Source organism: Diadema antillarum, unplaced genomic scaffold (genome assembly GCF_040938485.1).
Source record: "Diadema antillarum isolate AM-2024a unplaced genomic scaffold, OU_Dant_1.0 seq00001553_RagTag, whole genome shotgun sequence".
NCBI lineage: Eukaryota > Metazoa > Echinodermata > Echinoidea > Diadematoida > Diadematidae > Diadema > Diadema antillarum.
This window is the reverse complement of record NW_027272282.1, coordinates 659,483-674,782: the sequence shown is the minus strand read 5'-3', so window position 1 is coordinate 674,782 and position 15,300 is coordinate 659,483. Positions and strand designations below refer to the sequence as shown.

Here is a 15,300-nt window from a genome sequence, read left to right as displayed (position 1 = left end):
TCCTTAAGAAGTAATTTGGCATACAATTATGTACCAAAAGATTACAATTGGATTTTGCATTGATAGCTTTGAAAATGATTAAGCAATCTTGGTGCTATTTCAGGGTATGAAACAATCACTTCTTACCTACATCTTGCAAAAATTCCCATTCAGTTTGGTTAGGTGGTCACAGAGAAATGTGGATCGTTGTTAAGCATGTCATGGATCGGTTTCCTCCAAGTTTTGCACTTGGATACTCTTGGCACCCATAGCTTAATGGACTAAATTCGGAGGGAAGGGATTTTTGACGTGCTCAGAAAGGTCCCCATTTCTCTGTGACCACTGAAGCAAATCGAATGGAGTTTTCTGTAAGATGTTGGTTATAAGTTATATATAGTTTCATACCTTGAAATTGCATTTGGATTGATTCGCTATTTTTAAAGTTATATCGTTGCAGAAAGTCCCGTTGTGATTTTTGAGACATACGGTATATTGGTCTTTTGTCGTCAGTTGCTGCTGTCGATTACAAGTTTTCAAGTCTGTTTGTCTGATTGAAGTGTTGCTGGTCTACCTGGAACTGTCTTGTCAGTGGATGTCTTGTTCACTATCCTGTGTCACCGCTTCAAACAAGACGTTTGTCTATTCTGTTGAGTAGTAGTCTGTCCGTGTGTCTGTCTGTCTGTCTGTTACTTGCTATTTGACTGTCTTTTAGTCACGTGAAACTATGGAACGGAATATATACGTTTTACACCGACAGGGTGTCCATGATTTTAAAAAAAGCAAAGATTTCAGCTTTAGAAATCAGAAGTTGCTGACAGCCAATATCACACAAACCTGCTCCTTCCATGATTTACACACACAAAAAAAGAGAGAACACTGACAAAATGTCGTCATGTCAACGATGTTGTTGAATGGAAGTCTTTCATCCGTTTGGTAGATTGCGTGGAGAAAAAAAAAAGAGAGATGAATATGAGTAGGGTTATAAAAAAAGATGCATTAGCACAAAAAAAATCAAAACAACAACAAGAAACAAAAAAAAAACACACAAAAAACAAGCCGTCTGTGACAGTCTTGTTACATTAATAATTTATCATTGCATGCACGCTACATCCTGCTTTCCTTCAGTTATTACGAATGTGAAAGAAAGACGCTAGAAATGACTCAGACAGGATACAGAAAGCAATGCTTAGGTCAAGACACAACCTTTTTGTTTTACAAAAAGTTTACAAAGCTTCCATTGATTTTTTTGTGCATCATTAACGGTCGTAAACGAAGGTCCAATTGAAATAAAAATGCAAATTATTTTGTGTCTCTCATTCTCATCACATGCAGAATTTTTTTCCCAACCCCCATTACCCCTAGACAAGAAAAGATGTACATGTACAGGAATACTCGCCGGTGCAGAGGAAATCCATTTAAAAAAAAAATCGCGTTCCTTTCCTTCCAATTCAAACAATATCGACTAGATGGGGATCGTTCGGCCATCGATGCTTTTCCTTTCAATACCGATCGAACAACAAGATTTTCTTTTCCCCACCATCTCTGACGACACTAGACAAGGTATCTGCCTTGGCAAGCAAAATGCAAGAAATTTGTCTTGCGTTTGTTGGAAGGACATTTATGGATTCTGTCTATGGTGAAGTACGTTCATGCTTTCCCTGAATAATAACAATTTGAATGAAAAAAAAAAAACCTCTTCATACAATAAAATTTTTAATATAGGATGTATATGGAAGTACCATACATTGTGTCTGGTTAAAACACGGTGTTTATATTCTAATTCATTCAGCAATGTGCGTCCTGCAAAAGCCCCCTATAACCGCACGTATCGCGTTAAATTATATTTTACAGCATTGTCAGCTATGCTATTTACATACATTATAATACTTTGGTCCACTAGAGTACTCAAACTCAACTCCTAAGAGTACATCGAACGCATGAGAAGACTGGTGTGACACAAAATTTGTACTGCCATCAAGTGAATGTTTGTATTTCAGCGATCAACTCTTTATTTGTACAACATTATTCAGTCTGCTAGCTTTTTCAAAAATATGCCCTACGTTTCCTTTGCAACAGCAGTCCACAAGATCATGTGTGTATAAAAACAATGTTCGTGTTTATACTCATTGACAAAAAACGCGATTTCCGCGGATTGGCAATTCCGTGCAAAGAGTTTAACTTCATGAGGTGTCGTTGGTGGAGAATCGCATGCCCTCTACCGTCGAGACGGCGTTCGCGTTTGCCTTTGTGTTCCTCACTGAATTGTTCGGATTCATGGCACAAATACATGGGAACATTTTGGCGAACGTGCGTCGGTATCCCATGCGGAACTCTTTGCCGTACGCGTATAGAAACGGGTTGATGGCCGAGTTGGCGTGGGACAGAACGATGGACACGGGCACAAAGTTCGGCGGCTGGACCACGTTGGGAAAGAGTGCCGAGATCGAGTTGCTGATGCTGAGCGGTAGCCAGCATATCATGAACACGAGCACGATCACGGCCACGGACTTCACAGCTTGCAGGTCCTTCTTGTAGGTCTGGAACCGCTTCTGTCGTCTGCGCGCCGTCTCCGCCGCCTCCGCCTCCCGCGCCGCAGCCGCCGCCTCATCGTCTGCTGCTGGTGTTCCATTTCTGCCGCTGGTGGCGGGCTTTGACGTTACCGCTATGGTGACTGGCTCAATTTTTCTCATCTGAAAAAAAGAAGAAGACGAAGAAGAAGAAGCAATAAGCAAAAATCATAGCGAAATCAAACAAAAGGGGGAATAAATCCATCGTTAAAGCAATACTCTGACTTGACAAACAGAAGGTACAATGAAAGACGTGATTTTCCACTGTGGCCGACGTCTCATTCGGGACCCTGACAGGCAAACTGAAGGAGGAAGCTGACAGGTAGCTGTCGAATACCTCCTCTTTCTTCTTTCTCAAGTTTTGCCCCTCAAAAAGTCAAACAAAAAAGTTACTCTGAATAAATGGGATGTACCGAGCAAAATCACGCAAACAAAAACTAGCGAGCAAGTGAAAATAAAATCACTATATAGACACGAAAATCCTTGCAAGTTGTAATATTGTTGGATTTCTTTAACCTATTTTCCGCCAAGTGTGATATGCTTCAAATGTTTTTGAATAACCTGTTAACTTTATGGATCTAAAAAAACAGGACTGACACGAAATATTTCAAAGGTTGAGCAAATAAAATTGCATTTGTGTCGAAATCCACTGCAGTCAAGATCATACTCAAGGGAAATGCAATGCAATCTGATTGCTCCGCAAAAATCAAACGTTTTCAGATTGCGTTGACAGTCGCCAATAGCTGTAGAATTAAACATGACAATATTGTGATAAGGACAAAAAGGGGACATGTTGGGTGGAGAGGGGTTACTGGAAAAATGGCGTATGTCTCTCTGCGATACCTGACCTGATTGCCTCATTTTCTGATTATTGAATTTGGGATGCTGTAGCACCGATCGACGTCGCGGGATTAGCCAGTCCGCCCTCACCGGACGGACTAGAGCAGGTGGGTGAAAAGTGACCCCCTATCTTTCCCTCCTTTTTCTCCCGCTTGCTCCCTTGTCTGCCGAGGCAAGGGTTCCATTAGGGGAGCTGGTAGTATCATGTTCGTTCCAACGCTCGATTCGAGGAGCGAAATGCGAGCTGTCATGGATAAAGACATCAACCACGTGTATATATATCTGGCCTGATTATAGAGAGCAGCCGTGTGGCATTATAGGCCTATTGCATGAGAACGTACTCCCATCACTCCAGAGTACGAGTGTCGCATCATGCCACGGAACAGTTGCATTATCTTTTAAGGCAAATATGTTATATACACGCCAGTGAAGCTTCTCGCTCATTGATACGCTACGGAAGTCAAGTTAATAGAAAGCGATCAAATTTATTCCTGCGTTGCAAAAAGAAAGAAAGAAAGAAAGAAAAAGGTGCTCAGCAAGCAGTGCCAGGAACATACGCGAGTAAAGAAGATACGCGGACACGAAGAAAAAGAATACAATTATAGAAGAATCCAAAGAAATAAAAGAAGATGAAGGATGAAGGAAATCGGACAAGGAAGAAGGTGAAACAGGGGGAAGGAGAGATAAGGAGGACAAACAAGAACACTCAGATGTTGAAGAAAAGAACAAGAGCGGTGGAAGAATAGAAGAGGCAGAAACGAAGATGGAAAAAGAGGAAGAAATAACAATCAAGGAGAGAAGGAAGTGACGAGGAAGACGGTGAAGGCAAGAAACAAGAAGATGACGAAGAAACAGAACAGGGGAAGAAAAATGAACAGAAGCAGAGTAGCTAGTAATGATAGGATAATGAAGAGAGGCGGCAAGGAAGATATTAATGTCCAAAGAGGAATAAGACAGGTAAGACAGAAACACAAGAAGGTGATGATGCCAGGGAGAAGCTGTGGAAAAAAAAACCAAGGGAATAAGGATCATTTTATCTATTACAGTTGTAAATCTAAAGATAAAACCCGATTTGAATAACAGTATCGAGATTTCTTACATGACAATTCATAAATTGCTGAATAGATAATGTATTTCTGACTTGAAATTGACACGGGTGTGTATGATGTCGACTTTGTTCTTTTCATTTTCTTAGCCCCAAACAGCCATTTGTCGTTTAGTGAATCATCACTCTGGGGGGACCAGCCGTAAGTTAAGTGATCGAGGGGCAGTCACAATAAGACTGATCTGCGGGCCTCTTCTCGGCAGCTTCTGTCCAAGGGTCAAGCCTGATCGGAGATTGGTCCAATTTCTTCACGTCCTCTGCAATTCATCTTCATCTTCTTCTTCTTCTTTTTTTTTTCTAGCGCTCAAATGACTGGTTTAGAGGACGCGGAAGCGATCTTAGACAGCAGATTCTGTTCTCTGTATACATATGATGATTTTCTTTTTTTTTTTTACAGGATGAGATTGCCAACCGCATGCTTGTCCATGTGTTTTTAAGGGCGGTTAAATGTCAGGGTTGCGCTCGTAACAGAAGTAGATTTAAAACATCCACATTGTTATCACTACAGTTACTTGTATAGAGAAATCAATTGTATCGCGTTTTATTATACCGGAGTGGATATAATGACTTTTGTTAGTTTTTGAGTACGTCTTTTTCTGTTTCTGGCTATTTCAGGTTGCTCCGTAGGCTGCAATCATCAAATTGAAGCTAGACCCAAGAGGAAGAGGAAGAAAGAAAGAGAGAGAGAGAGAGAGAGAGAGAGAGAGGGAGAGAGAGAGAGAGAGAGAGGGGGGATGAGAGAAGTTAAGCCAAGTTGTTAAGGTAAGGTGGAAGTTGGTAAGAGATGAGGGTATAGAAATATATGCAAAGAGACAGGCAAATAGGTCGATAGTTAACCGTATATTATAGAGAAATCGCAAGCAATATGGCATTGTATGGATGGACAGAAGATAGACAGACAGGCAGACACTCGGATGGATAGATAATGTCGATTAACAGGTCAAGATGAAAAGAGAATAGACAAAAAGAGAGAAGAGGAGAGATAAAGAAGAGAGATGGGGGGGGGGGGGGGGGACATGATCATGATGGACTGTCGCTATGCGAGAGTGATTACACAAACTAGAAAAGAAATCCTGTGTGTGCGTCTCTCAAGACAGCCAGTCGCACGGACGCACACGAATGATATATTTGCGCAAGAAGTAGTTCCTTCCGATGGGCATCTCCGCCAACAGAGGCCGAGGGGTTGGTGGCCGAGCCTAGGGGTGGGCGAATCAGGACTTGGGATTCATCGTCACGTGCGTCAATATTGGCTTTTCCTTTAGATTCCACCGCGGAGTGGCACCTGTGTAACTTAGTGCACGGCGGGGGAAAAACGGCAGAAAAACTGCCTACCAGTATATACCGACTCATTGACTGAAACAACACTCGAAAACAATGAGAAACAAGGACGAAGGAACTATCAAACAAAGGACACAAAAAGCGAATGCCGAATTGAAAGAAGTTACTCTTGTATAATTAAGTCCAAACTGAAGAACTCCGTACCACAGAGTAAGAATATTGACCGTTCACGACGTGACTATTCTTAATTTTCACAAGGCGATTTTCGAGTTTCGAGAATTTTGCCACATCGTATGCACGATGAGTATGACACGTGTATTAGATAAGAGAACTGCTTACACTGTCAGCCTTATTTAGATTATTTACCATAGTTTATTTGGTTGCAGGATCATCGGATTTACAGGTATAATAATGATTCTCAAGTTAACATCATATTAAAGAGATTAAAGATAATGTTTCTGTGTCTAATTGACAAATTATTGTAGTTCTTCTTCTCACCTTGTGCAGTTTTAATAGATTAAACATTTCCACCCATCCTTTTTTCGCCATGTTCAGCATAAGTGGCAAAATTAAGAGTTGCCAACTTGAGGAGCGTAAGATGATCACCTTGCAGCAAAATTACCGCAGAAATCGATGGTGAAACGTAACTTTAAACAAAACGTAATGTAGTAATAAATTCACCGAAAAACTCCAACAAATATTCAACGGAGCAACCCCGTCATCCCAGAAACTTTTCCTCTACCCTTTACGAGCTGGATAAACAGGAAACTGGCTCGATCCGGTTCTAATAGATCTTCTGAATACCCCGAGAGATGCCTACGAATTTGAGCGATTGCCCGTGACAAATGGCGGAGGATGATGCCTAAAAATCGAAAGGATATGACTAGATGGGCACTTGTCTATCTCGATTCATCGAGATGGACACAGACAGAGAATGAACAAGGAAGTGAAAGTGAATACAAAGAGAGAGTGGATGGAGAGAGAGAGATAGTCAGACAGAAAGAGGAGGAGGAGGAGAAGTAGAAGGATTAGCCGAGAGATTTCGACATTCAATACAGTAATATTGTCAACCATTATCTAATAGAAGTAATCGTGTCGTTAGGACTGAAATCATTGAATAATGTTTAAAAAAAGATCTTAGCAAAACCCCACGTATAATTTCGTTCATCCAACAGTATGGCAAGTAGGAATTGCGTAACCTGGCGGACGTCGGCTAAAACGGAAACATAATGCATTCTACTTTCTGATCATCATTATAAACTCTTCCTTGAATGGCTAATCGGTGCGTCGGCAGTAAGCTTTTGCCAAAACAAGAAGGAACCCGCATGAACAAGAAGACAAAGGCAAAAACAAAAACAAAGACAAAAACAAAAACCCCAAACTGATGCATGCCATCCGTTGTCATGAACGGTAGGACAAATGCAGTAACATAGAAACAATCCTTGAGAACTGAAAAGTGATTCTTAACCACGTATAGGAAAGTCTAACTCGGAGGAGACCTTAATGAAGACAGGGGGGAACGGCACACAAATCCACAGATCCGCGATGGTGTGCGTGAGTGTGTATGAATCAGGGTGGATTTTATAGACGACACAGAATATTGTGCGATGGGAGAGATGGGAAGAAACAGAAGTGATAAACAGATATGTTATGAAAGCCAACCTGTGTTCTGAATTCTCTTTAAAGGTGCACCGAGTGGTAAGGGAGATGCATACAAACACGATTCTTGAATTTCAGCCGTGTTTCTCGAGATGGTTCAGTTACAACGGTTGACTCTTTTGCGTTTGACTTTTCGATAGTAATTATGCGATCGTTTGTATTTTTTCTTCTTCTCTTCTTCATCTTCTTCATCATCATCGTCATCATCTTCTTCTTCTTCTTTTTCTATTTCTTTGTTTTCCCACTTCCACTTCTTCTCCGGTTTATTTTTAGCAGTAACTCCCCAGTTGGGTTTTTGTTCTTCTACCTTCTGAAAGTCGAACACGGCTGTACTGATCGATTGTCAAAAGAGCATATGTTGCCAACGCTTTAGTTTCACCTAAAATATGTAAAAGGAGTATAAAACAGCCCCGAAATTGGTTTATAGCTTTGAGAGTGTTGCTCTATACTTGTGTCCTTGATTTGGATTGTGCTGATGACGCAAATGGATTTACACTCCATTTTTGTCTATCTGTGAGTAAGAATATCTAAGCAACGGAGTTCCATCTTTCCCTTTTTCTTCATTGTCCTTCTCTCATGGAATATTTTATTCTTTTTTTTAATCAAAACTTTATATCTTTCTTGCGTGTGTGTGTGTGTGTGTATGTGTGCATGTGGACGAGCATCCATTTTATGTTCCGCTTTATTTAGTCAGGTACTGTGGGGGGTAAAATTGCATTGTGGGAGTACTGTATTTGTCTATGGGAGAAAATAACGGGGTATTCCCACAAGTAACTATGGTTGGGATGTGTGTGCGTGTGTTTGTTTGTTTGTTTGTGTGTGTGTGTGTGTGTGTGTTTGCGTGTGTGTTTCTGAAGCCATTTCGCTTCTCTCAACGCCAGAGTGATTCCCATAGGAAATCTTGTAAGGATGGATGATCATTTGCGATTTAAAAATGACTTTGTGACTAGATGTATACCTGGCACGCCGGAAAGAAATGTGTGCTCATGCTTGATAAAACTACTAATGAAAGAAGAATCTGCCGCATTAATCCGCCGACCTTGAATACATTTGACATGCGAGCAAAGGGGAGAAAACAATTAAAAAACAACTCAAAAACAAAACGCAATCCAGACACAGAAGTCTATGAGAAAATGGTCATTGCGTGATGTCACTTCGTTTGTCTGCTGGTGTGGTGTCTACTGCAGGGCCGGCGGAACCGGGGGGCTCGGGCCCCCCACTTTTTTTTTTTGCACCATACAAGGGAATACATAAGGTGTCCCCACTTTGGCGCCCCCCCCCCCCCATTTTTTCCCCCGGAAGTACGTATATAAGTGGCACTGGAATAAATAGATAGAAACCTTGAAGTGGGAGCGCTGAAGGCTTTGTTTTTGAGCTGAAGACTTTTTAATTTTTTTTTTTATTTTTATTTTTTTTTTGCTTGTTAGCTGGTGAAATCCAGAAGTGGCACCAAAGGTCTGAAGTGCCTCCTACTTTTGACAACGTGGCACCGGCCATGTATTGAAAACTGCCAAACGGTATTACACAGTGCGTTAAGTATAGACTACATCTCCCGCATCAATATTGTTCTCTTCATTGTGTTTCAAGTGAAGCTCTTGATATTCAGGATTGATTCAAAGGCATTGCATATAAAATTATTAGAAAAATCCATTCAATCACGGTGAAAAAGAAACACACACACAGCACACACATACACACACACTATTCCAACTTGCATATAACATCTTTATGCACACACGGACGCACGCATGCACGGACGCGCGCACACACACACACACACACACACTAACACACACACTAACACTAACACACAGAGAAAGCAAACTATCACGATTCGCCAAGGTTAAAATGCCACAGTAAGTTAGGGCGCCCCTGCATGCCCAAACTTATGAAATTAAATGCCCTCGCCATGTTCTCATCTAACGGAGATAACCGTTTGCTTTCGTGACAAGGCGCTGCTTTCTGAAGGTTAAGGATTAAGATTTACCAAGGATCCAGACAGGAAGAGGATGTTTGACGACAGGTGCTCCTGTCGCCTTTCTTTCTTTCTTTCTTTTCGTATACAATACTGAAAAGAAAGTTCATTGCCACTGTCTGCTTTGCCACTGCAAACAATGTAAAGCCGGAAAGAAGGAGCGACTGAAAAGGAAAGAAAGGTGATGGGGGTGGCGGGAGGTCTTGGATAAGGAAAGAAAGACTGTGCATGTGTACAACCAATTTAAACTGTAGGGATATATATATATATGCTCTAAAATATGAAAGGGTAAATCAACATTTTCAGAAAGGTTGGGGGACTGATATACTAAAAATGTCGATTCACCATTGATATATATATATATATATATATATATATATATATATATATATATATATTGTAACCAATGGAGAATTGGTAGATTAGTGTATTAGTAAGAAAACGGGTGAAAATTAGCCCAATATTGAAAGTTTCGTGGTCGAATATATAATCGATCGATTATTTTAGCAATCGATCATGAATCGATCAGTTACAAGGAAACTGACGATTATGGATTGTTTTGTTAGAAATTTTAGAGGGGTAATAATTGTTGGAGATGTGATTATGTTCAGTAATAATCTTTCATACAGTTATTGCTTCGTTATCTAATCATTTCCGTATGATGAGGAAGGTTAATAAGCGTTAGTATTTGAGGAAAAGGTCAGTAAGTAAAATGCGTAACTGTTTCGGAAATATAGCGGTCGGAGAATACTAAGAGGTCGAATATGTATCCAAACAGCTGGGTGGGCCTGGATACAGGCCGATAGAGCTGGGTGGGCCCGGGTACGGGCCGAAGTGTGGATCATTAGTGTTGTTGAGTGTTAATAAAGCGTTGATTGAAGTGGATACTGCTGCCTGGACCGTTTCCTTTGAAGTCTGCTGCAGTATAACACAAGTATTGGTGAGTAGTGCAGTGCAATTACGGAACTGATGAAATGATATGCGAGTGAACTGGTATTGGTATCTACGATTGGATGAGCTGCACTGGTATTGGTATCTGCGATTGGATGAGCTGCACTGGTACTGGTATCTTCGTTGGATGAATTGTGACTGGTAGTATTCTGGTAGTAAGCAAGTAATGGGAATAGACTGGTAGTAAGTAACCCAGCAATATGGTACATTTCAACGCCGTTCTCCACGCCTGGTTGTATATTTCAACCAAACGGACCCCAGCCTAGCTCGGACCATCCTGACCCTTCTCCAGCTAGTTGCCGGGGCCGGATGGCACACAGCGTATAACAACATATACACTAGCGACACAAGGAGAGAAGGCTACAATATATATATATATATATAATTTAAAAAAAATATATATATACATACATACATTATATATATATAGAGAGAGAGAGAGAGAGACAGAGGGAGACTGGAAGGACATGAATAAAATGAATGACAGAAAAAGAGAGAATGACAGGAATATAGAAGACATCTTTAGGGAGGAAGGAAACCAACATGTACCAGTTTATCATACGACAGTATAAAACCACATGAAACAAATTATATCATGAGCTGGGCGAAGTGCATCGCTTGCAATTTCCGCTGTGTACTTTACCAAACACTTATATAGTTTCGTCATTATTACTTTGTGTCCTATCTCCATTGAATGCATATCAAATTTACACTGGTATATTTTCTTGGAACCTGCGTTTACAAGCTTTGCTTTTGCGGTTCCATCATATTTCACAAGTTATAGAGAATTGTCTTATGTACATTATATACGCTGACACACTTTCTGTCCATGACCCGATTTATAACATATTTTATTTTGTATCTTGCTTGGTTTGTATTCTTTTTAGTGTATTTCGATGAAATGTATATCTCATGTGAAATATGAAAATAAATATGCTGGAACTGTTTACTGTGTCTCGAGTGTAAGACCGGTGCAGTTTCAGTTATTCAATTCAATTCAAAACATAATGTGAACATCACATGAACAATCCCTACAGTCAGTATCCCAACATGTATAGCAAAGGATGCATTTGTGCATTATTTCGTTTTCCCTAGAATTCTTCCTATCTTCCTCGGTCTTTTAATACATCCATCGTCAAACATTTTTCCCGTTCTTTTTTTCTCTATCGCAGAACCTCCAGAACGGATAGCACACGTGCGCGATATTGTGTTCTGTGTGCACGACTGTAACATGATAAATGCTTCTAAAGAAAGAGGACGGGGGGGGGGGGGGGGGGAGGGATGAAAAAATGAGATAAAATAGAGGAAAAGGAGGAAGGAAGTGAGAAAACAGATGGGATGGCAGACGAAAAATCGAAGCTGAAAGCGACTATAAAGCGATAGAAAAATCATACCGTGTCATCTGATCGGGATCCAATCTCCGATCGATCGAAAAATGATGGAAAGGATCGGTTTACCGAAACCCGAGTGGCGCTCGTCCAAGCCAAGCGATAGCCGATATCAATCTTTACTCATCGCATGTCGCAACGAGAAATCCCATCCTTATGAAAATATTATTCTGTTTTCCTTTTCGATAAGAAGAGGTAGATGACAGCTTAAGATGTTTATTGTCGGGATACAAGAAACCACTGAAAAGACAACTAGTTTATGGACTATTAATGATCTCAGATAACAGATGCACATCTTTACGTAAGTGATTTTTTATCTATTTTCAAGCTAGGGTCGGATGGCACGATACGGATAAAGGGGGGAATAGGTTGGGGAAAACGGAGTTAAGGGTTGAAGAACTAATATCGTTGCAGGTCTGCGGATGTTTTTGTCCTATTTGTATACGATCAATGGGAAACAGATTGAGCTAATTATGTCATTCAAAATCACTTTTTTTCCATCAACAGATACTTGATTTGATAATTACAAAACTTTTGAACACACAACATTTCAAATCATCTTATCAAAAATATTTTTTTTTCATCAATAGATACTTGATTTGATAATTACAAAACTTTTGAACGCATAACATTTCAAATTATCTTATCAAAAATCATTTTTTTTTAATCCACAGATACTCAATTTGATAATTACAAAACTTTTGAACGCACAATTTTTCTTCGTGTATATGTTTAATTTCTAATGGCTTCTTATGGAGAATGTTAGGTAGTTCGCATCACGCTTTCAAGCATTGAAGTTTGTTTGTGTAAGGGCTTGTTCGTAATAACCAGTTGGAATTACAATTTACTAAAAAAAGCTTTTCATATATTTGTTCATCAGTGTTCCAAGAAACCCTGACTGCATGCTGCCTCAATTTCTTTTATATTAACAAAAGGGTGATGAATTTCCGCTAAATTTGTCAAACTTCGTTTAGATGTTAAGGTCACGCAGTTCGCAGCAATTTCCCGTCATTTCAGGAAACATTTCTCGAAAATTTGGTTGATTCGGCGATTGCAGGGAAACGGCAGTAGATAATGAAATTCCCAGAATATTCTTATTTTTGTATTTTTTTTCCACAGAGATGGCATCTTTAAACTTGCTTCTTTAAAAAAAAAATGTTGACTTCAACGTTCACTCCCAGGCGTGCACTGTTAACTTTTCACATCTGAAATCCAAAACTCGTCTGCGTTGGTCGCTTAAAGAAATATACAACAGTCCTTTTCCCAAATCAGAATATTGATCGAATTTAATCTCGTCTCCTTGAGAACGAAATGCACGCGCCTGCAACGTGCTCACTGAACAATTCACGCCATTCAATCTTTGGAATGGCTTGCAGGTGTTCTTTGCATTCCATACACCGCTGCATTTGTCTTCTCGTGATCTGTCAAAAACATTTGAAAAACATTAAAGGAGCGGCAAATAATATCTTTTCCCCTGTAGAATTCACCAGACGAATTGAATGCCATTTTGTGTTTTTCTCCTGTAGCTTTTCAGGTTGAAGGTTAGTATGACTCGTTAATGGACACGGCAAGTCCATGAAAGCATATATATACAGACATAGCATTTGCTTTTGAGTGTTTAAAGCAACAAAATTAACAACAACCACAAGAAAATATAGCTTAGATAGTATCCATGTAGAGCTCTTTGTAGTGGCATAGATGACTCCAAAACTTTTTCAGGTTGAAGGTTAGTCTGACTTGTTAATGGACACGGCAAGTTCATAAAGCATAATATGCTGTATATCATACAGACATAGCATTTGCTTTTGAGTGTTTAAAGCAACAAAATTAACAACAACCACAAGAATATATAGCTTAGATGGTATACAAGTAGAGCTCTGTGTAGTTGCATAGATGACTCCAAAACTTTTCCAAGTTGAAGGTTAGTATGACTCATTAATGGATACGGCAAGTCCATAAAGCATACAGACATATCTATAGGCATTTGCTTTTGAGAATCAAAGCAACAAAATTGACAACCACAAGAAAATATAACTTTGATCGCACATGCGCAGAGCTCTTTGTAGTTGCATAGATGGCTCCAAAACAATATATTATCATACACAAGCTCTGTGGATGTATCAAGGAGGAACTAGGCTTCCCTAATATATCTCCTTGATTGTGAACAATACATAAAATGCACGACATCTTGAATTTGACCGACGGTAAGTGAGTTTACGAAAGAAGATGAGGTAATGTGATAGACTCGCCGTCCATGTCAAAATTGTTGGCATCTGGGTTAACCCTCTTGGAAATGAACGCTTCTTGACTTTCCCGTCACGTTACCTTCCACCATTACGCGCCATTTACAAGCGAAATCAATCCATGCATTAAATACACCTGCAGAATGCCATACCATTAAGCGTGAAACGCGAAGCGAGAAATCGCATTGATTTAACGTTCAATTGGTTCTAATCGCAAAATGCCACTTGTTTACCAATATATAAATGACAAACCTGTCTGACTTGTAAAACCATCCGAAACATCTGTGATCATATTCATGTTTAAGTTCATGATCCTTGTAGGGAAACATCAAAAGATATACAAACCGTATTATGACCAATGTTTGGACAATCGCTTCCAAACTTGTACTACAACCGATAGAAAAAAAAATGCTTTTATATGTCAGTCCCACATTAATACATCTGTCTCTTTTAGTGTTGTCAGCACATACCATCTCCTTGAAGATTTTGGAAATTTTGTTGGCACTTTGCTAGTTACTATGTTAAATGTCTAAATGGTAATCAATAGCAATGAAACTACATTGAAAACCACACAGGGTGAGTAAACATAATCTGACTCGCTTACTATTCAACTTTACAGGGTCTGTAGACATGAATGGTGCTTCTTAAGACCCAACTCCACTTTACCTCATCTCAACCTGTATAATATTAATGGCCAGAAAACATGTCGACAAGCTTCAATTCGAATAGATTCCAACACAATTGAGGAAAGCTTTCGTCTACATTCTTGTTTACCTCTGTAGAACAAACATCTCTTTGATTCTTTAGAACAACCGCTTTGTTCAGTGAGATATAGATTACCATCTAGCTTTCGACCTTGAGTGGAAATGTAAGAACGCTTCATCGGACTGTTACATCAATAGAAGAAGCATTATTGGCTATCTGAATGACTTCCCCCTTGAAGAGACGTTGGTACGATCTCTAACTCAATGCCTTGGCCTTCGCGATGTCATGGTGTCAATAGAGGGCGGGGGAGAGTTGAAGGGGAATTACTAGTAGTCGACCGTTCTCTCGGTTTAACCGTTTTTAATTTCCTCAAATCCCAAACTGACACACCAAGGCTTATCTTTCAGTGGATCAGTCCGCCCACTGTCTGTCTGTCTGTCTGTCTGTCTGTCTGTGTCCCACTGTCTTTTCTCTGTCTCTCTCATTAATCTCACTCTGTCCCTTCAATTCCTGGTTGATCGCACAGCATCGTTTTGACAGCCGCTGCGAGCTCTTGATGGAGCTTTTAGTACCTCCTCGCCTCGTCATCCCGAGAGTTGCATAAACAGCA

At 40.0% G+C, this 15,300-nt stretch overlaps 1 protein-coding gene across 1 annotated transcript in view; it reads right to left on the bottom strand.

Moving 5' to 3' along the window:
* Positions 1–2,002: 2,002 nt before the first annotated feature.
* The window catches only part of LOC139710676 (adenosine receptor A2b-like), a 113,618-nt gene continuing 100,320 nt past the window's right edge, over positions 2,003–15,300 (bottom strand). Inside the window, exon 3 of the mRNA XM_071622595.1 lies at positions 2,003–2,669. Coding sequence (XP_071478696.1) covers positions 2,160–2,669 — 510 coding nt within the window. The 3' untranslated portion in view covers positions 2,003–2,159. The remainder of the gene's footprint in view (positions 2,670–15,300) is intronic.